Genomic DNA, 22,449 nt, shown 5'->3' on the forward strand with positions numbered 1-22,449 from the left:
ATACTAGTCACCACCTCCCAACAGCATGCTGAAAATTTCCCACTGATATTTTACTTGTTTTCTAATTTTGCAAGTGGGAAGCGTTGACTCTGAATTTAGAACACGGTAGTAGAAGTATTTGCTTTTGTTTTGTATTCTTCTAAACTAGGTATATTTGCCAGTCATTGCCACCTTTGATACAAAAATAGTCCAGCATGCCTTAAAGTTAATAAATGAAAAGGGATGATTAGAAATCTCACACACTGCCTTCTTTTAAAAATCCTAATTCCACATCCTAAATGTCAGCTTTTAAATACGTAATTATGAAGTATTAACAGCATAAAGAAAATGTTAGTGGATTTCTAACAAGTGAAAGCACTCAAAACCAGACCTAATACTATATTGCAGTGTTGAACATCTAATTGATTATCTTCCTCTTCCTTTTTCTTGCCTCATTTGTGTTACTCCAAAGCATGCAGTTGGGAGAGGTTAGGAGGAGATGTTTTTAATCCACATTTTCTACTAGAATCTTATGGGTGAAAAAAAAATTGGAAGCTGCTGAGATTGGACATCTGTGTTCTGCAATTCCCTGTTTGCTTCTCCCTTCCTCATTATCACACATAGCAAAGTTAGCTGTAAGCTGAGAGCATCTCTCAACTTAGTTTATATTCATTTTAGGCAACAGCCACATTTGAAAAAAAGCTGACAGCCCTAACTTTTATTTTTTGTATTAATCTCAAAGGATTTAGGCAAGTTCCTAAAGATAAATCTATTTTCCCCTCTTCAGGAAGGGCTTGCCTTGAATTAGTCACCAGATCCCAGAAATAGCCCATCATGACTTCCTAGTGTCACCAGATGTTGTTTTTTGCAGACCTTGCTGGAGACTATTCCTCCTAGGCATGGCATTGAGTACAACAGGCTTTTTGAGCATAAATAAAATATACCTAGCAATGACTGATTCAAGAGAGCTGAGCTCCTGCTGAATATCAGGTCTGCTTAAGGAATAATTTTCAGGAAGCAGAAAAGATTTTTCAACTTCAAAGGAGCATTCATGTAATTCTTCATTTAACATTACCATTAAGTGGTATTACCATGAGTAGGAATGTTTTAAATGTCCCCCAAAGTATATCTGAGTCACCTGCAGAACCAAAATGGAACATCACCTGTCCAGATTGCCAGACAACACTGCCCTGAGGCAGCAGGAATTGCTCGCTGACTGGCTACACTTCTCGGCCAAGGAAGTCCTCTTTATCTTTTTTGCCACAGGAGTATTCTGCCTCTGCATGGGCATCATCCTTCTACTGTCTGCAAAGAGCACCCGGGAAATGGAGGTTTGTTCCATCTTACATTTTTATGCAGCTTCTAAGACTTCGGCTTTGGCACTATAAGTAAGAGTGGTCAGTTTGAGAAAACAGCCCCTCAAAAAGGAACTAGACATGACTGGAACATCTCTCTTTCAGCTGGCAAGGGCAGATGGTGACAGAGCCCATGTGTGCTGGCTTTATTCATTCCTACTCCCTCTTAAGCACAGTCACTCTCACACTGATCAGCTCAGCCATATTTGTGTACAGGGGCCTGGCAAAGTTAGAAACTTGTTAGGCTGGCAGAGGAGTGAGCAAACAATCGATAGAGGCAGGAGACAGAGAAGCAAATGACTACCACAAGCCATGAATAATATTGATAAGAACAGTGTAGAGCCAAAGACACAGGTCTTCAGTTTTACCCCACTTTCGAGCATTGTGTCTTTCCCATTGCAATAAACTCCTTCTGAGATCCAGGAAAGGCAAAAGGCCAAGTCTTTCTGGCATCTTAAGGATGCTTAGCAAAATAAACCAAGTTCTACTCAGAGTGAGAAAAGCTGATGCTAAGGGCAACCGCTCAGACATAAGCCCTTTGCCAACTTGATTAACAAGCTGTTGGAGGATGAGAATCCCAGAAGCTGATCTGGAGAGGGGAGATAAGAGCTGGTCTAAGGCTGGATGAGCCATGGCCATACTCAATCTAATGAATTAAGTACATGTTTCATCCAGCTCAGCTCTGAGCAGATCTCTAGATACCCCAAGACCACATGTCCTCCACTCTGAAAGTAACCACAGAAAGCTGATCTAGTCCCTCTCCCCACAAGGCTACTGGCAAAATTATGATGAAGGCCAAGTCTGTCAACATTGATTTAACATTTATGAGTATCTGAAGGTGCCTAAGGATTCTGTTGGGCACGCACATAAGTGAGATGAGTAAGATTTGATTCCTGCCCTTAACAAACTAATGATAGAGTAGGTAAAATACTATGTTGTAAGAGCAGAGAGCTTGGCCAGGGCTGGCTGCTCACCATCCCCGAACCCTTCCTTGCACATTGCCCAGTACATGATAGGCAAACACTTACTGACAGAATGAATTAGGACAGATAGTGCAGATTTCAAAGAGAGAAATGTCAGTTTAGGCACTACTCTTCCTCCCAAGGCACACTGCTCTATTGCCTCTCCATTTATATATTCTGCTCCAAGCTCCCAGCACCTAATCTCCCCAGGAAGAGCCCCAAAATCCCTTGAGTCCTCCAGTGTGATATGTAAACCCCCACCAGGCCTCACCATGTGGCAGGAGGAGGAAATGGAACTTGCCTTGCTGAAGGGGAGAACAAAGTAATGGGCTTACAGGGTTGAGGTCATTTCCACAAACAGCTCATCCAATATACTTTCTATTTTCTGCTTCACCAACCTCTTTCTTTCTGGTTCTTCGTCCCCTCCCATGTCATCCTTGATTCCTCCCTTCCAGTTATCTGTCTCACCCATTGAGCAGTACAGCCTTCATTGAGAGGTAGCCATTGTGGCATGAGGTTACCTCATGCCTGAGAGGGTGACCTCACTCCATCCCCGGGTATTGGCTAAGGCCACTCTGCAAAGGAGCATCACCTGAATGCTTTTATCTCATGGAATCTATGGGTATTTTCCAACTAACTTTTTTTTTAGTTGCTTCAGCTAGGATTGCTTCTAATTCTTTATTTTTATATGAGACAACCAGAAACCGCCCAGAGAGAATAATTTCCTTTGCACATGGAAGTGTTTCATTATATTGGGTAATAAGATAAACTGCACACTCCAGGCCAGTGTGATCAAGCACAGACCTACTAGAAAAGAGTTCTGAGTTGTTCTTTTCTCTTCTCACTCAGCCCTGGGGCATAAGGAAGCGCCCTCACTGCAGTTCACTTTAAACATGAATGGTAATTCCTGCCTCTCCAAAAATCTGTGAGGCACAGAATGTGATCTTTGCTCCATTTTATAGCTATAGATTTATAAGTCCACTTGAGCAGCAAATTGAGGATAATGTTATTAAGCAGATGGCAGATCAGGGATATGTTTTCCTCATCAAAATTTTTAGAGCTAGAAAGCAACATAGAAATCATCTACTCAAAAATTATGTGATCATGAAACATTTTTTCTAATTCTACGTCGACAGAACTCACAACAAGAATTCATGATGTAGAGTGTATACAACAACTACAATGACCTCACAGATCAATAAATTCCTCTGAAATGATGCTGATGAACAAAATGTGGCTCTGGAGGTTCAGTATTTAACTCAAGGTTGGAGACTGGCTGAACTAGAGCCCCAGTTTCCTCGCAGGCCAGCGAGTTCTCTCTGTTAGGGCACAGCCCTGTTCTTTAATCCTTTTTATACATTGCAATACAGTCTACAAACAGAAAAGGCATAAATATTTTCAAAATAATGCTTCATGCTTTGCTGTGTATTTAAAGAATTATTTAACTAAATATAAGCATCTAAGTACCATAGAGTGTAGCCTTTTCACTAATCTTTAATTTAGTGTTGCCACTTTACCTTTGGGCTTCAGAACCTTCCATGGTTTTGCAAGGATCTGAAATTCCTTCTGTCTTTCTTATTAGTCCTCTCTCCCAAAGAATCCTACATCTTATTGGCATCTTACCAAGGAAAGTGCTGCTCCCTTGCTTCCCTGCTCAGTACTCCCATAATCTTCTAATTACTCATCAACGCAGGGAGGGCAAGAAGCAATGGCCCACGACAGCCCAGGCCCCTGACAAGCATTCTTGCAGATAGGGGAGCTGCCCTGCCCTGAGCCTGCTCCCAGGACCCCTCCTTACTCCTCTGGTGGCCTCTCCACAGAACTGGAGTGCCTCAGCCAGAGCTCACGGGAGGCGCCCAATTGGGACAAACTATCCTCTTTTACAAGAGTCAATTATATCATTTTCACAGAATTGAACTTTTAAAAAACAGTGCAATGACATTTTAAAACCAGAATTATTCCACATACGTCAATAATACATTTTGGAAACACTTCTGTGTTTGGTGATTTTTTAATAACTTCCTCTGGGCGCCATGTAGAATAATTCATTAGTATAAATATTTTCCATACGATAGAATGGAAAAGCAGTGAAGTGCCTTCCCTATAAAATTGATTAGACTCAGGCTGTAAGCCCACTTGTGCTGAGTCATTCCCTAATACCTTCCTGGTGACACCTCTTTGTGATTGAGGGGCAAAGCTTCATCACACCAGGTTATGTAAGTATGCAGGAGAAACGCTGAACTCCAGGCCTAGGGCAAAATGCTGCCAGGCACCCACATAAAAGACTGCAGGAAGGCCCACTCTTCCTGCCCACCCAGAAACACCTCCCCTCCACAGTGGGCTGCCCTCTTCATATCCCAGAAACCGCCACGCACTGACCCAGACCCCAGACAGGCTGAAGACTTTGGTAGACTCCAGACTTGAATTTTAAAACATGTATTCATACAACATAACTTTTTAATTAATAATTATTTTTTCCCTGCCTGACAGATTAATTACACAAAAATATGTGCAAATTGTGCAAAAGTACAGGAAAATGTCTTTAATTTTGACAAAGAATGCACCTGTTCCAATCCCTTTTCCCTTACAAAGAAAATGAAGGTAAGTGAAATTCAGGAGACTTCAATTGACTTTATGCTGATCTACTTCTATGTAACACTAGGCAGTAAGTTCACAAGTTCCATCAAATGCTTCCCCAAACTGAAAATATGAAAAATAAAGCGAGGTGAGGGTGGTGAATCCTACAAATTGTTGAGTTCATGTCCCCCTCTTTCCCTTTTGGGGGTATTATTATTCTCCTGCTTCTTTGTTTCAAAGCTGCAAGATTCTTTATATATCCAACTTGTAATATAAATCTTATCAGTCAAGCTGGTTTTACTGCAAATGTCAACACAGGAAGGGACTGTAGAGATCATTGAACTTAACCACTTATTTTGTAGTGAGAAAATTAATGGGCTGAGAGGTTAAGTGATTTGGCCACGGTCACACAGTGAGTTAGTGTCAGGGGTCACACACCTGGTGGGACCCTCCTTGGATTCCCTGCAAGTCATTCTATATACGCAATTGCCTAATCCCTAAGGAGACTCAGCCTGGCCACCAGACACTGTGAGAAATGCCAAAGAATGATTAAGATAAGTCCCTACTCCTTATTTTTTTTATTTTTTTTATTTTGGCATATTATGGGGGTACAGATTTTAAGGTTTCAATAAATGCCTCCCCCCACACACACACACACACGTCTGAGTTAGTCCAGTCCTCTGAGAAGCAGACGCCAAGACAGGGTTAGACATCCATGAGATTTGTTGGGGGAAACCTGTGAGGGAAAATGGAGAGGGAGCAGGAGGCGGCTGGGAGAGCTGTCAGACCACAAAACAGCTCTGACCCTTGGGAAGGAGAGGGCAGAGGGAAGGAAGGTGGGGGAGAAGGCAGGAGGGAAGAAGTAAGGAGTATTTTTCAGGAGATGATGAGTCTGGTTGGGACCGGCTGAGTCTGAGGTGGAAGCAGGGCCTCGAGGTAGGATGCTCAGAGGGCAGCCCAAGAGAAAGCCTGCCTTGCCTAGATTCACCCGTGCAGAGTCATTTAAGAAGGGGAAGGTGGGGTACTGGGCCAGTGTGGAAGATGCTGAGGGGGGAGAGGTGCAGAGTCCAGAGGACAGAACAGGACCTTGAAGTACATTTGAGGAGATAAAGGAAATACATTTTTCATTGATTAAGTCTTGACTACCAGGTAAGACTACGGAGGCTATGAAAAGGCTCCTCTTGGATCTACTGCAGGGAGTATTATTGAGCGATGGTCCCACCTGCTGCACTGTGGAATCACCATGGGTTTACACCAAGGCCATGCTTCCCATGGCCATCCCAGCCAGTGGCTGGGCACAACAAGGACACTGAGGTAGGCTCCTTCCTGGGAGGGGGGATTCCGCTGAGGGGCGTCTTTAGAGACGTCCCATCTGCCTTGCTGACACTTTAAAAATGCATTACACTCTAAGACCTTCCTTCCTCCTTCTCTCCCTTCCCCCTCTTTTCTACGCTCCTGTCCTAACTTCCTTTCTTCTTTCCTTCCTCCTTCCCTCCTCCTTTCTCAAGTGAGGGCTCAGAATGCTTAAATTCTTGAAGAAAAAAGTCTAAACAATCAAACCTTAAAGGGCTTCAATTCCCATCTGTCTGTGTCCTTCAAAACCCTGACAGCAAATGAAGTGTTACCAGCTGCTAACCATTCCTTTCAGGCAGAGGCTTCTCATAAAAACCCAACCAAACTACTTAGGGCGATCCCAGGGCCTTCAGCTCACCAGTTACCACACATTACACGCGCTGGAACCTAGGCGATGAATCCACACGAGACTATCTTAAAGGAACCTGCACAAAGTGCCACTGAATTTAAAGGAGGAAAAGCCATAAAGTGAATCGTGCCTCCAGGAGTAATCAAAAAGATGATGATCTTGGAGGCCTTGTTAAGCTAAATCTTGGACAAAGGATCATTTAAAAGAGGTTATTAAAACACCCTGGTCCCTAGTGTGGCAAGTGTTCTGCCTGTTTATGTTGTCATTTATGTGAACATATAACTCTGGCTAAATAGAATTCTCTTTTTAGCTTCCAAGAAATGGTATGGCAAATTCCATTCTGTGGACTTCACATTTTCTACAGTTGAGGGTCATCAATAGAGGTTCCCTCTTTGGGTGAGGAAATGGCTTGTTTGCCTTCACACCAATGCTCTCTGGTTTATGCTGCAGCCTGCCTCTTTGTCACGGCCCCGCATCTCCCTTTGTCCGTGTTCCAGAGATTACTCTTCTACAAGTGAAAAAGCTCTTCAGCCTTTCTTGTTTGCTGTAACTGGCCACATTTGCCATGGCTTTTCTTCCCAGCTTATTGAGAGTACCAGCTCCTGTTTTTCTATACTCCTACTCTTTAAGATCCTCTAGGTGCTGTTAGTAAAATCTATGCATATGGTTGGTTAAATCCATGTGGATATTTCCATATATGCTGTTAGTAAAATCTGTATCAAGTCTGCCTAGAGAATTTCCAGGGCTTTGGTGTGTCACCAAAAAGGTACAACCACGATGGTAGCTTTGAACTGGGCAGCCTCACATGGCAACATATGTGAAAGGCATCTCTCTCATGACAACAAGGCTATTTATTGCTAGGGTGAAAATCACCTTCTTTCTTTTGGGTCAGTGAATTATTCCATCTTTTTTGCCTGTAATAAATGGTTCACCATTTCTTGAGCAAGTGTTATGTGCCAGGTACTGTGTCAGATCCTAGAGATAAAAAGACAAAAACACTTGGAGCTTGACTACAAGGAGCTTCTGGTCTAATGCCTTTTATATGCCCAGTATGCACATGCACCTAAATATGCTCAATGCTCCAATTTCAAACTATGCTTCACGGATTTGCTTTGAAATCACGTGAATTTTGGTGCCTACCACAACCCCTAGGCAATGCATTTTTCTTTTATTTCTGGGAAATGACAGTATTAAAAAACCATATTTTATGTACTGGAAATACAAAGGCTGGTTATGAAAAAATGTTAAGGCAAGAACACAGTAGCCCTTATGAAAACATTAAAAATAGATTGAGTTATTTCAATAATTCTATAAAGATTTCCCAACACTGATTTTTATGATTTTTTTGGTGTTTCTATTAATATTCTCCCTAAAGAAACTTTCAGTTCCCATTAATTTTTTCTATACTACTTATTATTTTAAAAATTCCTATCCATATTTTTAAATATTCCAACTAATTTTCCTTACTCTCCTCTTATTTCTTGCTTTCTCCCATACAGGGTAATGTTTATATGTATTACAAATTGCATGGCTTCTGTCAGAACCTCTATCGATATATTTATTCCAGAAGTAATAGGCAACTGGTGGGCAAAGATGTGAAAGTAAGGCCTTATTTAATTTGGTATAATACTTTTTCTTTTTTTTAAACCAGGTGGATCTTCTAGTTTAAAAGAGGGGATGGATCATGCAATGATTCTGAGTTTTAATAAGTTCAAAAGCTAAGGTTTTACAAAACAGAAATGCTTATTTCATTCTTGCATAAATTGAAGGAATATCTAGGATAACTGTTACCCAAGAAGAAGCACTTTCCCTCTGTAGAAGAGTAATGTGAATTTTGTCCAACTAAATGGTTATCCTTTCATAGTTACCTTAAGTGGCTGGTCTCAGTCTTGCTCACTCTGTATTTACCATTGTCCTTCCTATATTTGGGACTTTGGTCCAGCCTACTTGAAGGAAATTGGGCTCTATTTGATTGAATAAAAACATTTGATTATCTTTTCAGAAATAAGATTACAAATTTTTACTCTTGGTAGATGATATTCAACCTGCTATCAAGAAAAGCTAGAAGGAAACCTTTACTTACTGACATTATTATATGAAAGTGATAACCAAATGATTTTTAACAACCACTCATTTATTTATTTATTTATTTATTTTAGCGTATTATGGGGGTACAAGTGTTAAGGTTATATATATTGCCCATGCCCCCCCCCTCCCTCGAGTAGCAACCACTCTTTTAAAAATGTATTCTGGTAGTTGCATGAATGAATTCCCCATAAGTCATCAAGCTGTAGACTCAAGATTTATGTGCTTTTCTGAATATAGGTTATACTTCAATGAAAGGAGGGTTTACAGATGTATTCCAGGCCAGGCACAGTGGCTTACGCCTGTAATCCTAGCACTTTAGGAGGCTGAGGCAGGAGGAGGCCAGGAGTTTGAGGTTGCAGAGAGCTATGTTGATGCCACTGCACTCTAGCCCAGGCAACAGAGCAAGACCCTGTCCCTCCCCCCACCTCCCCCCAAAATGTATTCCAATGTAGGCTTAGTGTGATATATACCATAGCCAGCAAGGTAAAGTTTCTTGTCTGCAAAAAATGTAGGCATTTTTGGTATGCTATGTATTGTTAATGAGGAAAAAACACACACAGACACATATACACATACATACGTTATCTCCAAAATACAAAAATTTCCTAGTCAAAGTGAGTCAGAAGCCTGGGAAAAACAGGTAGCAGTCTGTAATTTTGGTCCATATCAATAAATCAGTGTGGATTGATTTATGTTGCCAGTGTTCTCACTTTTAACATTCTAAGAGAGGTCACCAAAAGCACTAATCATTGCTGTATCATCTTGCATCCAGGCTGTTGAGGGCTGTGCTCCATTCAAAATGTCACACAATGAGACCCCCATTGTTCCTTGTGGTGCTATCGACAACAGCATATTCAATGGTGGGTGACTTTTCCTATCTCACTGATGTACCCTTTCGTAACTGTGTAACAACCTAAATGTCCAGAAGATAGCCTCTGCCGTTGAGTGGTAGTTTTTTTTTTTTTTTTTTTTTTTTTTTAAAGTTCTGTAAATATTATCTTGGTTAAACCAGAGCACAGACTTATGGAATTTCATTTGCAAATAAGTTCTTCCTTGCCAAAAATCTGAGGAATAGTCAGGGAACATGCGTTAAATGGAGCTTAAGAGTATTTTTCAATAATTGGCTCAAGCCTTGGCACAAAAAAGAATGGTCTTGTGATTCCAGCATCTATGGCATGTAGGCGTGTTGATAGTCTGCAAAAACCCTGATTTATTTTCCAGCTGTGTCTGGCTCTGTATATCAAAAGGTGGCAAAATTGCTAACTTGCATTTTTAACACAATTTTTAATTTCTTTTCAGACACCATAATTCTTTCATACAATGTTAATTCATCACTACAAATCAAAGTCCCAATGCTAAAGACTGGACTTACATGGTGGACAGATGAGTATGTCAAATTTCAGAATCCAAACACTGATAATCTTTTTTTTTCCTTTTATTTTATCATATTATGGGGGTACAAATATTGTTAGGGTTACATATACTGCCCTTGCCATTTCTCCCTCCCGCCCCCCACCTTGCCAAAACATAAAGCGTGTCCAACCCCCAGGTGGTGTGCATCACACCTATTTTGTAAGTATATATCCTTCCCTTCCTCCCCTCTCCCATCTGCCCACCACCCGATAAAAGTTGTTTTTTTCCTTTTTTGACCTTTTGGTTACATTGTATATCTCTGCCTTTCCCTACAAAGGGTTAGAGGTATTCCCTTCCTCCCCCCCACAATTCCCTCCCCTCCCCCAATGCTCGTCACAACCCTAAGATGTGTATTTCCCCCTCCCCCAAACCCTGGTGAACACTACCACCATTTGAGCACCATAGTTTTAATCAGTCAGTACCAATTTGATGGCAAGTAGATGTGGAGCCCATTTTCTTGATCTTTTGTCGCCTCACTTTGGATAACGGGCTTAAGCTTAATGCAGGATAGCATAAACAGTGCTAGCTCACTGTCATTTCTTAGAATTGAGTAGTATTCCATTGTGAGCATATACCAAATTTTAATTATCTATTCATGAATTGACGGACACCTGGGTTGTTTCCATGATCTTTCAATAGTGAATTGTGCTGCCATAAACATTCGGGTGCAGATGTCTTTATAATAGAATGTCTTATGCTCTTTTGGGTAGATGCCCAACAATGCCATTGCTGGGTCAAATGGTATTTCTATATCTAGCTCAAACACCAATAATCTTGCTAATGCATTTGAAGGTAAGATCCACACAGTAGCTCAATATTCCTATCTCTTCACAAAAACTTTGTTTTTTATGTGTGGGGAGATATTTATGAGTGTTCCTTCCTTATCTCTTTGTTGACTCCTTTTTGCTCTAATTTCCCAACTATGAGCATCTCCATTGTATACCTGTCAAAAACATGAAATGATTGGTGCCCTGGTTCCTTCTGGTTTACCATTAGGAAAAAGACAATGTTTTAAGAAACTTGTTGCTTCCTCTAGAATTAGGATGACCATGTAATTTGTCATCCAAACTGGTACACTTGTGAAAGTGAAAGAGTGCACTAGTGATTCTATATTTATTTGAAAATTTTACTTATTGATCAATAAATTGACATCATATTGGTGGACCTATAAAATGAGTCTGTTAAAAACTATTTTCAAAAATGCAGTTCTTTCAAAAATTAAGATAGTATATGTATGTGCAATAAATTCACTTTTTTTTCATAGAGATGAAGGTCTTGTTATGTTGCCCAGGCTGGTCTGGTTCATGGGTATGAGCCACTGTGACTGAAACCAACTTTTTAAAAAAACTTCTTTACTTATCTAAACACTAAAAAATAATGTAAGCATAATAATTATTCTGGATATATAATGATATACTTTAATTAGTTTCTTGGCCATATCTGTCTTGATTACAAACCTCTGTATTTTTCTAATGAATTTATTCTTTTTACTGTGGACTTATTTTTAATTTTTTCACAAAATTGTCCACAATCTTAAAGATTGTGGTTATGGTTAATCAATTTGAAATTGTTGACACATTTACATGATTTTTTTTCTTTTGACCCTAATGTCTTTTGACTAAGAAAATATTCTGTAGGTGCTGAGATACTATAACACTCACAACCCAATTTACTAAATGGTGTTATATTCTTAATTTCAATTTTTTTATCATGAAATATGCTAGTATTTTAACCCAAACATTTTCATAGTCACTGTCTTTTTGACTTCACATGAGTTTTTTTTCTATTTTTGGTTCTTCTGAATGGTACCACTAACTTTAGATGGTACAAAGTCCTAAACCTCGATTATTATTTCATTATGATACAGAAAATTTTATCCAATTAAAAATAGAAGCACTAGCCAGCTGTGGTGGCTCATGCCTGTAATCCTAGCAGTTTGGAAGGCCCAGGTAAGAGGATCACTTGAGCCCAGGAGTTTGAGGTTGCACTATGATTTGGCCACTGCACTCTAGCTTGGGCAATAGAATAAGACCCTGTCTCAAAAAAAAAAAAAAAAAAAAAATAGGAGAACTATCAAAAGAATCTTCACATAAGTCAAGATACTCCAAAATATAATTATAGAATTTAAAAATTAAATCTTGTACACATTTTGAACTCCCATTAAATGTAGTATGTTAAATTATTCCCTTGTTCTTACAGTAATAAATTTCATTTGTCTTCTTGTTTATAAGCTTGGTTTTTTGTTTTTTTGTTTTTTTTATTTTGGCATATTATGGGGGTACAGATTTTAAGGTGTCAATAAATGCCCATTTCCCCCCCTCCCCCCAAAAGTCTGAGTCTCCATCATGACCATCCCCCAGATGGTGCACATCTCACTCATTATGTATGTATATACCCGCCCCCCTCCCCCTTCCCACCTCCCCAATACCCTATTACTGTAGCACCTATGTGTCCACTTAGGTGCTACTCAGTTAATGCCAGTTTGCTGGAGAATATATCTGGTGCTTGTTTTTCCATTCTTGGGATACTTCACTTAGTAGTATGGGTTCCAGCTCTAACCAGGAAAACACAAGATGTGCTATATCACCGTTGTTTCTTAGAGCTGAATAGTACTCCATGGTATACATATACCACATTTTATTAATCCATTCTTGGATTGATGGGCACTTGGGCTGTTTCCACAGCCTTGCAATTATGAATTGTGCTGCTATAAACATTCGAGTGCAGGTGTCTTTTTTGTAGAGTGTCACTGGATCATTTGGGTAGATGCCCAGCAATGGGATTGCTGGATCAAATGGTAGATTCACTTGTATCGCTTTAAGGTATCTCCATATTGCTTTCCACAGAGGTTGAACTAGTTTGCATAAGCTTGGTTTTTAATAATTAACATTCACTAAATCTTCAAAAACTAAAGTTTGTAGGCATTCCATATTTCAAATTATTTGTTTAAAGATTTTCAACTATTTTGAACAAAATGCAACCAATCTCAGAAAGTTCATTTATAGAAAAAGTTCAGGCTCATAGCTAGGCTCAGTGGCTCATGCCTGTAATCCTAATACTTTGGGAGGCAAAGGCAGGAGGATTGCTTGAGGCCAGGAGTTCAAGACCAGCCTGAGCAAGAGCAAGACCTGTCTCTACAAAAAATAGAAAAATTAGCCAGTCATAGTGGCATGTGCCTATAGTCCCAGCTACTCAGGAGGCTGAGGTAGGAGGATCCCTTGAGCACAGAAGTTTGAGGTTGCAGTGAGCTACGATGATGTCACTACACTCTAGTCCAGGCAACAGAGTGAGACCTGTCTCAAAAAGAAGAGAAAAAAAAAGTTCAGGATCATTGTAGGCCACATTGTTTGATATATAAAAAAGTTCTTTAAAGGCTCAAACCTTTCTGAAATTCTGGTTGATAAATGTATAGCAAGATACTACCATGTTGAAATATTTGTTTAACCCCTGTGTCATTATAAAATTTTGCAGTTGAAAATTCAATTTCTCTGTGACAATACAAGAATGTTAAAATTTGTACAAGTATGGCTCTTCTTTGGATTAATAAATTCTTGTAGCTTGTTTGGATACAATTGTGAATTATGGGTGTACCACAACCAATTTTAAGTACATTTCTTTCTCTATCAATTTTTCAATTTACTGAGATCATTATCTTTACTCTCATGCACACCACCAAATTTGCAGTTATGTTATCACCTCAAAACCAATTTAAACTTGATTGTTGAATTTTATAACTAAATTTATAGTAACATTTATAATATTGTCAGAGATTTCAAATTCAAAGATTGAACTTCTAAAAGCTTGCTTTGATTCTATGAAGAATCAACCCCATAAAAACCATTATTATAGTTAACCTACCTGATTTTTCTATTAGAAACATCTCAAGACATTCATGTAAAACTGGCCTCATTTAACTATCTACAAAGATCTTTTTGTGCTAATGGAGCCAACACATTAAAAGCTTTTCTTTGGTTACAAAAAAAAGACTGCAATAAAAAAAGTGAAACTAGAAGGAAATCCATTTGATCTTAATGAAAAGTCAAGCTCATAGAATGTTACATAAATGGACCTACTCATGTAGCTACATGACTTAACACACTGTCTTTGGATACACTCTTTTAAAAATCACCATAAACTTTTGAAGTAGATTCTGATATTCTTCAGCAAATTTATATTTTTTTATTTTCACATGGTCATATGATATCATTATGGTTCCCAGGGTGGAGGGCAAATGTCAACCAACAATGCAAGTATCACATTCATCATCTTTCTTGAGAAACTACTTAATTTTACATTAGTATTTATTTGTTTATTTATTTTTGAGAGACAGTCTCACTCTGTTGCCTGGGTGAGTGCTGTGACATCAGCCTAGCTCACAGCAACCTCAAATTCCTAGGCTTAAGCGATCCTCCTGCCTCAGCCTCCCTAGTAGCTGGGACTACAGGCATGTGCCACCACACTGGCTAATTTTTGCTATTTTTAGTAAAGATGGGGTCTCACTCTTGTTCAGGCTGGTCCCAAACTCCTGAGCAATGCTCCCACCTCGGCCTCCCAGAGTGCTAGTTTTACAGGCATGAGCCACAGCTGTCCAACCTCTTAATTTTACATTAAACATGCACATTCCATTTTTTAGCTCTTCACTGCTTAAATGATTTATTAGCAAATTAAAAGACTGATACCAAACAATAGTTAGCAGGGCTGTTCAGCATCTCTTTCCCACACATACACCAAATATGTATAACCTAACCTGTAATTTCTCACACTTCTCACTGATCTCACTGATTTGTAGCCTGGCAGCTTCATACATCTCACTGGCCAAGAAAGAAACTATGGCCTGACTGGCTGGAATGTTAAGTAGCTGGCAGGGGTCACAGGGATATATTTTATTATGTTTTGATTAAAAGGGTCTCTGGTTGTCTTTCACATATAATCACACATAGAAGTAAGCACTCCATTCACTGCATGTGGGTAGCTCACACACTACTAGCTAAGATCATGGCTGGACGCTGGAAGGATTAAATTACATGTACATTATTTGGGATAAATGCTAAATCAGATGGGATAACAAACAACATAAACTGGGACTGTTTAGGCAAACTGGTATGTATGGTCATTATATCTATAATTGAATTGCTGATTTTTGAAAGGAACATGGCAACATTCTTTTGTTTTGTCTTACCATATAACCACAAGTCTATGACACAAAGGGGCCTTGGCTTTCCCCCATCTCCTGCTATACTTTCTTCCTACCTCTATATTAAAGGTCACCACACTACATTCCAATTATCTGTTTGCATACCTGTTTTGTGCCACTTCGGTCTATGATTTCTTAAGGAAAGAGTTTGGGTCTTATGTAGTTTTGTATCCCTGTTGCTAGTGACAATCAAGAAAATGCTTATTGTTGAAGGAATGGATGAATACAAATGAATCAACTGAGCTTGGAAAATAAAGGAAGTGTCTTAGCATGTTTCTTAGACGATGCATCTCATATCCTCTGGAGATATGGATAGGGTGGGGTTAAGAGTTGATAGGGAAGGGCATGCTTGAACCTCCCCTTTTAACAAGTCCCTGGGTGATTCTGATGTCAGTGGCCAATAGGACCACTAACTTGGACCATGAGCTCAGGCCAAAGTAGAGAGAAGGTGAATTCCACAGTGTAGGCACTGAAGGCAATTTCAATTTTGATCCAAATTCTTCTAGTAATAGTGACTGAAGTCTCGGGAAGGGCCAAAATGGACAGGCTCCACAACATTTGCAGAGGAAGATTCTCCAGCAAAGGATTATTTCCAAAGGAAGTACAAGTGTACAAACATACTTCAGCAGATTAATCCAACAAAACTTAGCGTATGGTTTTATAAGCACCATTTCCCATGTTTAGAAAACAGGTCTGAGTTTCTTTTATGAGAAAGTTGTTTAGTCAGTAGTCTTTGTTGAAAAAAAGTGGCTCCCTATTTAGCATTTTGGCATCTTGATGTAAAAAGTTCATTAAATAATTTACTCTTTTGACCAGCTCTTTATAGTTCAGCATGGTTTTTATTATCAACTCTGTCTGCCAGATTTAATTAGAGTATTTCACCCCTTCATCAAGCAGTTATTGAACAGCTACCATGGACCAGGTACTGGACTAATGCCAGTGAAAACACAGATGAGGACAGCACTGTTCTGAAGAGTGTCCTGTAGAGTGGGAGAGACAGACATGGCCTCCATTGTAAAGTGGGAGCTTCCAGCATTCCTACAGCTCCCAAACCTACCAAGGCTTTAGAACAGGCCGGCAATTCCTTTGCTGTCCACCTCCTTCCACTTACAATTCCTCCTCCTTGCTTCCAGCTGTAGGGGCAGTGCTGTGGTGGCCATCTATGTAAACCAATCTTAAGCACTTCCATGATCATTTCCTAGAATACATTTTTAGAAGTCGAATTTCTGGACCAAAATGTATACAAAATATTAAAGCTTTCAATGCATGTTCCTAAATTGCCAGAGATGATGTTAATCTATATATCTGCTCTGTACAAGAGTTCCCATTTCTGCTGTCTCATCAGTGGTTGTCATTCTTTTTTCCTTTAAATATTAGCCAATGTTTATATGAAAATGGTCTCTTGTTATAATTTGCTCCCCTTAGATTACTAGTGAAACCAAAGAAAAAAAAGCTTATTTCCCATGCTATTATCAGTGAATAAAACCACCATAATCATTTTGTTCTACCTATTTTTTCAATGCTTTTTGTGCATTGAATAAAGTTGAAGACACAGTATACATAGCATATCATATTCAGCCCTTTTTTAACACTATGAAAATATGAGATTTTCATAGTGAAAATATGAAATTTTCTTAGAATCTTTAAAAGTATATTTTTAATGGTTGCATACTCAGGTAACTTACACACACACACACACTTTTATAAAAAATCTAATTTCTATTTCCTCAAAAATGCAGTTCTTTAATTCTCTAAATTCTAAAGAAAACTGAAGAGTATATATGATTTTTCTCCATCATATCTCTTATTTTATTACCCCAGGAACCACAAAGCCCCCAAACTGGCATAAGCCTCTCTATGAATTGGATAAAAAGGGATCCAAGAAACAATGCTTCCTCAATGATGACTTCATTGCGTGGATTTGGACAGCCGCCATTCCCACTTTCAAAAAACCATACCAACATCTCAATCGAACACGCCATTTTACAGAAGGCTTGCCTGCTGGTAATTACAGTTTCAGCATAACCTACAGTATCCTTTTATACTCCTTTTCTTTGTGGGTATGAAGGAAAACCTGGCTACTCATTGTTGAATTATTTCATTCTACACTTTTCTACTTTCCAACTAAATCTGCATACAAAAGAAAAAAAGAGAAGAAATGTGTAGCGGAGTAAAAAATTCTCCTGCCTCCTCCTAGGTGCTCTAGCAGGGACTGATTAACAGGAAAAAAGCATATAAATTTTATTTGCATGTAATGGGGAGCTCTCACAAGGAAAATGAAAACCCCCAAAAATGACTAAGCCTAAGTGCTTACATACTAGGTAGAATAAAGAATAGCAAATTATGGGCCGGGCGCTGTGGCTCACGCCTGTAATCCTAGCTCTTGGGAGGCCGAGGCGGGTGGATTGCTCAAGGTCAGGAGTTCAAAACCAGCCTGAGCAAGAGCGAGACCCCATCTCTACTATAAATAGAAAGAAATTAATTGGCCAACTGATATATATATAAAAAAATTAGCCGGGCATGGTGGCGCATGCCTGTAGTCCCAGCTACTCGGGAGGCTGAGGCAGAAGGATCACTCAAGCCCAGGAGATTGAGGTTGCTGTGAGCTAGGCTGACGCCACGGCACTCACTCTAGCCTGGACAACAAAGTGAGATTCTGTCTCAAAAAAAAAAAAAAAAAAAAAAAAGAATAGCAAATTATGGAAAAGTAGAAAGATAAGGGTAAGTTTAACAAGGTGTGTTTGTACAAATTTCTCTCAGACTTGACTACCTGTCTCTGGTGATAAGAATATTTCTTTTCTCCTGATACAGGGAGGGCATCTTTAACATGGGATTTTTATCTCCTGCTTTCAAGAAGAAAAGAGGAGGTCAGAGTGCCCTTTGTGCACCTCCTGTTTTGCAAGTGCCTGTGGCTCAAAATAATCAATATGCCAAAGCGGCATATTTTGAAGTGGCCTGCTCTGAATCCCTCAACTGTCTTCTATCACCACATAGCTGTTATATACTTAAATGTCTACTTTTATTTTTTAAAGAGTAACAGTTAATAGCAGTATCAGGTAAGGAGGTATGGATAAGTAAGGAATGACTATTTCTGTCCCCTAAGAAAGATTAAGTAACACTTGGCCTAGAGATCTAAAGCAGTGAGGAGAAGCATGCCAGATAGGATGAGATGAGACAAAGGACTATAAAGGAAAATAAGGAGAGAGGAGTTTGATAAGAAACAAATTTGGAATATGAAAATAACTAAAACTGAGAGAGATTGTGGAATCTTTTATTCTAGGCAAAAGTATCGTAGACCATGGGAGCTTTGGGCTCAAGGGACAGGTTCAGTTAATCCAGCCCACGTGAGGCATGCTATAAGCTCTGCATTGAAGATGCTGTGTTCCTCCCTCCCTTAGGTACAAAGCCAGCATGTGGGAGTTGGTGCCTTGATTATGGACACATGGTCCAAGTTAGGAGACATATGCTTTAATATGAGATTCTGAATTTTTTTACTTAATTTAAAAATACAAGTGTAAGTCTTGATTTAAAAAACATAAAGGATTTAATCTTAAAATGGTACCAAACACTATCTTTAAGAAATTATGTATTTAGACACAATTTACACTAACTCTGATCTTTAGACTTAATTTTTTTTCTTATTATTATTATTTTAATACAGGGTCTTGCTCTGTCACCTAGGCTGGAGTGCAGTGGCAAGATCACAGCTTACTGCAACCTCCAACTTGTGGGCTCAAGCAATCCTCCTGCCTCAGCCTCATGAGTAGCTGGGATTACAGGTGTATGCCATCACACCCAGCTAATTTTTTTTCATTTTTTGTAAAGATGGGGTCTCATTATGTTGAATTCCTGGCCTCAAGTGATCCTCCTGCATCAGCCTCCCATGGTTCTGGGATTACAGGTGTGAGCCACCACAAGGCCTAGACTTAATTTTAAAGCCTCTTTCTGATCTCTGTTAAGCAGAATTCTCTTGAAGGCAGAATCTTTCTAGGGCTTGTACACAGCTTTGAAGCTTCAGCCTGATTAGGCATCAGCACCCCTGTATCATCTCAGGGATACTGGCTAGGAGTTGTTTAATGGGACCCCCCACTAGGCCAGACAATCTTAGCACAAAATTGTTCACCTCCATAGTTTCTTAACCTGTCAGGGAGGTTGAATAAGAAATTCTTGGGCAAAAGTGAATAGTCACATGTGCTTCAGTTCCCTGCTCCATCTTTTCTTTTTTTCATCCCAGAGTAGGTGTGTGGACATCTCCATTCTGACAGGGGAATAGGAACATCACTCAGTCAGCAATGTCCCCACTGATGTGACGCCATCTCTGCCACTCAGCCTTTTGTCTCTTTCTGTTTACTGACCAGGAGTAGGTTTGCCTTTAGATAGTGCATTTAGCAGGGTCTCTAATGCCGTTCTATGAAAATGAAAGCCACAGATTTGTCTCTCTTGTGGAGCATTAAAGATACAGATCAAAGATTAACCTTTTGAATAGCAATTTCAGCAAACCCTTCTCTCCCTCAAAAAAATTATTTATTTATTTCAGAATATTACGGGGATACAAATGTTTTGGTTCCATGAATTACTTTTGTCTAGTTTGAGTCAAATTTTTAAGTGTGTCCATCACCTAGATAGTGTGCATTTTACCCATTAGGTATGAATTTACCAATCCTCCCTTCCCCCTGCTTGACTTCCATTGAAATTTACTACCATATGTATGCATGAGTATTGATCATTTAGTTCCAATTTAATAATGAGTACATGTGGTGTTTGTTTTTCCATTCTTGTGATACTTCATTTAGGAGGATGGTCTCCAGTTCCACCCAGGTTGTTACAAAAGGTATTAGTTCACCATTTTTTTTATGGCTGAGTAATATCCATGGTATATGTATACCACATTTTATTAATCCAGTCATGTATTGATGGACCCTTAAAAAAATTTAAGTAGAGACTGAAAGTTGCTTGACAATGGTCTCTCAAGTCAGACTTCTGATCCTGCCAATCCTGTGGCTGCCTTACCATTAAAGCAGTTGTAGTTGCATTCAAGGAACAGGAAGAAAACATCACAGCACTGCCGGCCTCACAATGCATTACAATGAATTTGGGGTTGGAAGGGGTGAGGAAGGGAAGCCGTGTTCCCAATAAGGGACGGCACTCTATTTCCTCTCCCTGAACATGCTTTCCTTGGATGACTTGATTTACAGCTAAGTTTTAATGCTGATCACTCTCAAATATAAATCTTCCATACAGAACCTCAATCCTGAGCTTCAGTCCTGTATTTGCACTACCTGTGTAAAGTCCTGGTGTGAGTATTACCCAACCGGCCTAATGGCCTGCCTAATATGCAAGAGCAACTAAGCCTGTGCTGCAGAAAATGCCTACAACTTCTAAGGGAAAAAAAGATGTTTTGTGTGTGAGGAAAAGACCCTCTCAAATGAGAACTGAGGAAGAGAGAAAACAGTCAGACAGATGGGTTAAGGTGGCACCCAAGGACCTGATGACAATAAGGAATTCTGATGTAAAAGAGAACTAGTTTTCTAACAGGTTTCCTTGTGCCTTTAAATAGCATGTTGCCAAGTGATTTGAGGCCTTTTTAATAGCTTTGCTGGGAAATGCCTCTGTCCTGTGCCGTTGCTATGAGAAGCCTTTGTTTGTTTATTAGTTTGGTTTACAAAAGGCACCAGATGTTTAAAAACCTCAGGCCACATACATAATCAAAATGACATCATTAAAATGCTAACGATAGCAAACCCACTTCAAACACTTTCTCCTTAGCAATGGGGGGATACTGGCCTTTTCAAAACCCAAATGAATACACCACCTTTAGTTTTCCCACCAAAAATGTTTTGCCATCTATCTCTTGTGTGTGTGTGTGTGTGTGTGTGTGTGTGTGTGTGTGTGTGTGTGTGTTCTTCACTTCCCTTGTAGAATTTTCCCTGAGGAAGGAATTCAAACCTTAGCCTACTAAAAGACTATAGCCTACCCTGGGTCTCCTAATTCATAAATAAAAATTGAGGTTTGCTGTAAAACCTATCTGTATTCTTTTAATTTCCTTGGGTTTGCTAGGGGGAATGAAATATATTTATTCATTATTCAGTTGTCTGTAAGTCATTCAGATCTGTGTCAGAATCTCTTTTGTAGATTACCATTATGTAGAGAAAGGCTTGCTTTTATTAATTTCATTCTGTCAACATACAGAGTACTGCTTGGTAAAGATTAGGTTGAACCATATGACATTAAGTATTCAACCATTTTTTGCCTACAAAAAGAGCAATTTTATATGGTTCAACTTAATATATTTAGCATGTGAAATAGTAAAGATGAGAAGTGTTGAAACAGACCCTTAACGCATCTTCTTAGACTTCCTGGTAACCAGGTTCCACAGAAAAAAATCAGTCATTCTTTGTACCACAGCATGGAGTGGGGTAGTAGCCTTTTCATAGGTCTTGGCTATACAGTGACAGGAGCCATGACATGGTTGGCCACCTTTTCCATGTTGGCAGTTCACATGGGGCTGAAAAACAAGAAATGCCCATTTTCTATCAGTCAAATGAAGCAGAAAACAGAAACAGACAGTGAAGTAACAGCCAAAGATCTCTCACAAGGCTTGGCATGACTGGAATAGTTCAACAAGGTGAACTGGATTGACTGAACCAAATACAATCCCTGATAGATACGTAATAAGAATTTTAGAGTTAAAAAGAAGAGGGAAAGAAAGACATAATTATATGTAGTAAATCACCCTTGGAATGGAGACAATAAATCATCCTTGAGCTCTAGACCAAGTCTTGGGTACTTATTTGAAGTCCTTGTGCCTGAAGGCAGGTAAATGCCCTAAGAGAGTGCCATCACTAGATGAGAGTAAGGAAGCCTGGGGGACCCAGTTAGGTGAATCCTTTTAACCATGAGAGCAGGCATAGACCATGCATCTTCAGCAGCTAGTTGAAATTATTATAGACTTCAAAACAATTGCTGAATTGAGCATCAGGATAATTTTTGATAATTGATTTATTTTATGTTCTCCCCTTTCTATGGAGTCAAAACTAAGTTTTCTCTGCTAAGAATAGGCCAAGCAAAGGTTATGGCAGTGTCTTGAGCAACCAAAATAAAGCAATACACCCAAAAGAAAGGCTACAGTTTCCCTGAAGGTATCCATGTGGCCAAGAAGGAAGCATTGAAAATGACTGA

General features: G+C 39.4%; 1 protein-coding gene across 1 annotated transcript; it reads left to right on the top strand.

The window, feature by feature from the left end:
• Positions 1-1,062: 1,062 nt before the first annotated feature.
• Positions 1,063-21,920, top strand: LOC105859345 (cell cycle control protein 50C-like). Its single transcript, XM_076006412.1, is given in 8 exon segments — positions 1,063-1,310; positions 4,787-4,897; positions 8,075-8,176; positions 9,436-9,523; positions 9,963-10,100; positions 17,089-17,301; positions 21,622-21,681; positions 21,684-21,920. Coding segments are annotated over 8 exon segments (1,086 nt in total). The 5' UTR covers positions 1,063-1,130; the 3' UTR covers positions 21,878-21,920.
• Positions 21,921-22,449: the final 529 nt, after the last annotated feature.

The sequence above is a fragment of the Microcebus murinus genome, chromosome 1, assembly GCF_040939455.1.
Source record: "Microcebus murinus isolate Inina chromosome 1, M.murinus_Inina_mat1.0, whole genome shotgun sequence".
Taxonomy (NCBI): Eukaryota; Metazoa; Chordata; class Mammalia; order Primates; family Cheirogaleidae; genus Microcebus; species Microcebus murinus.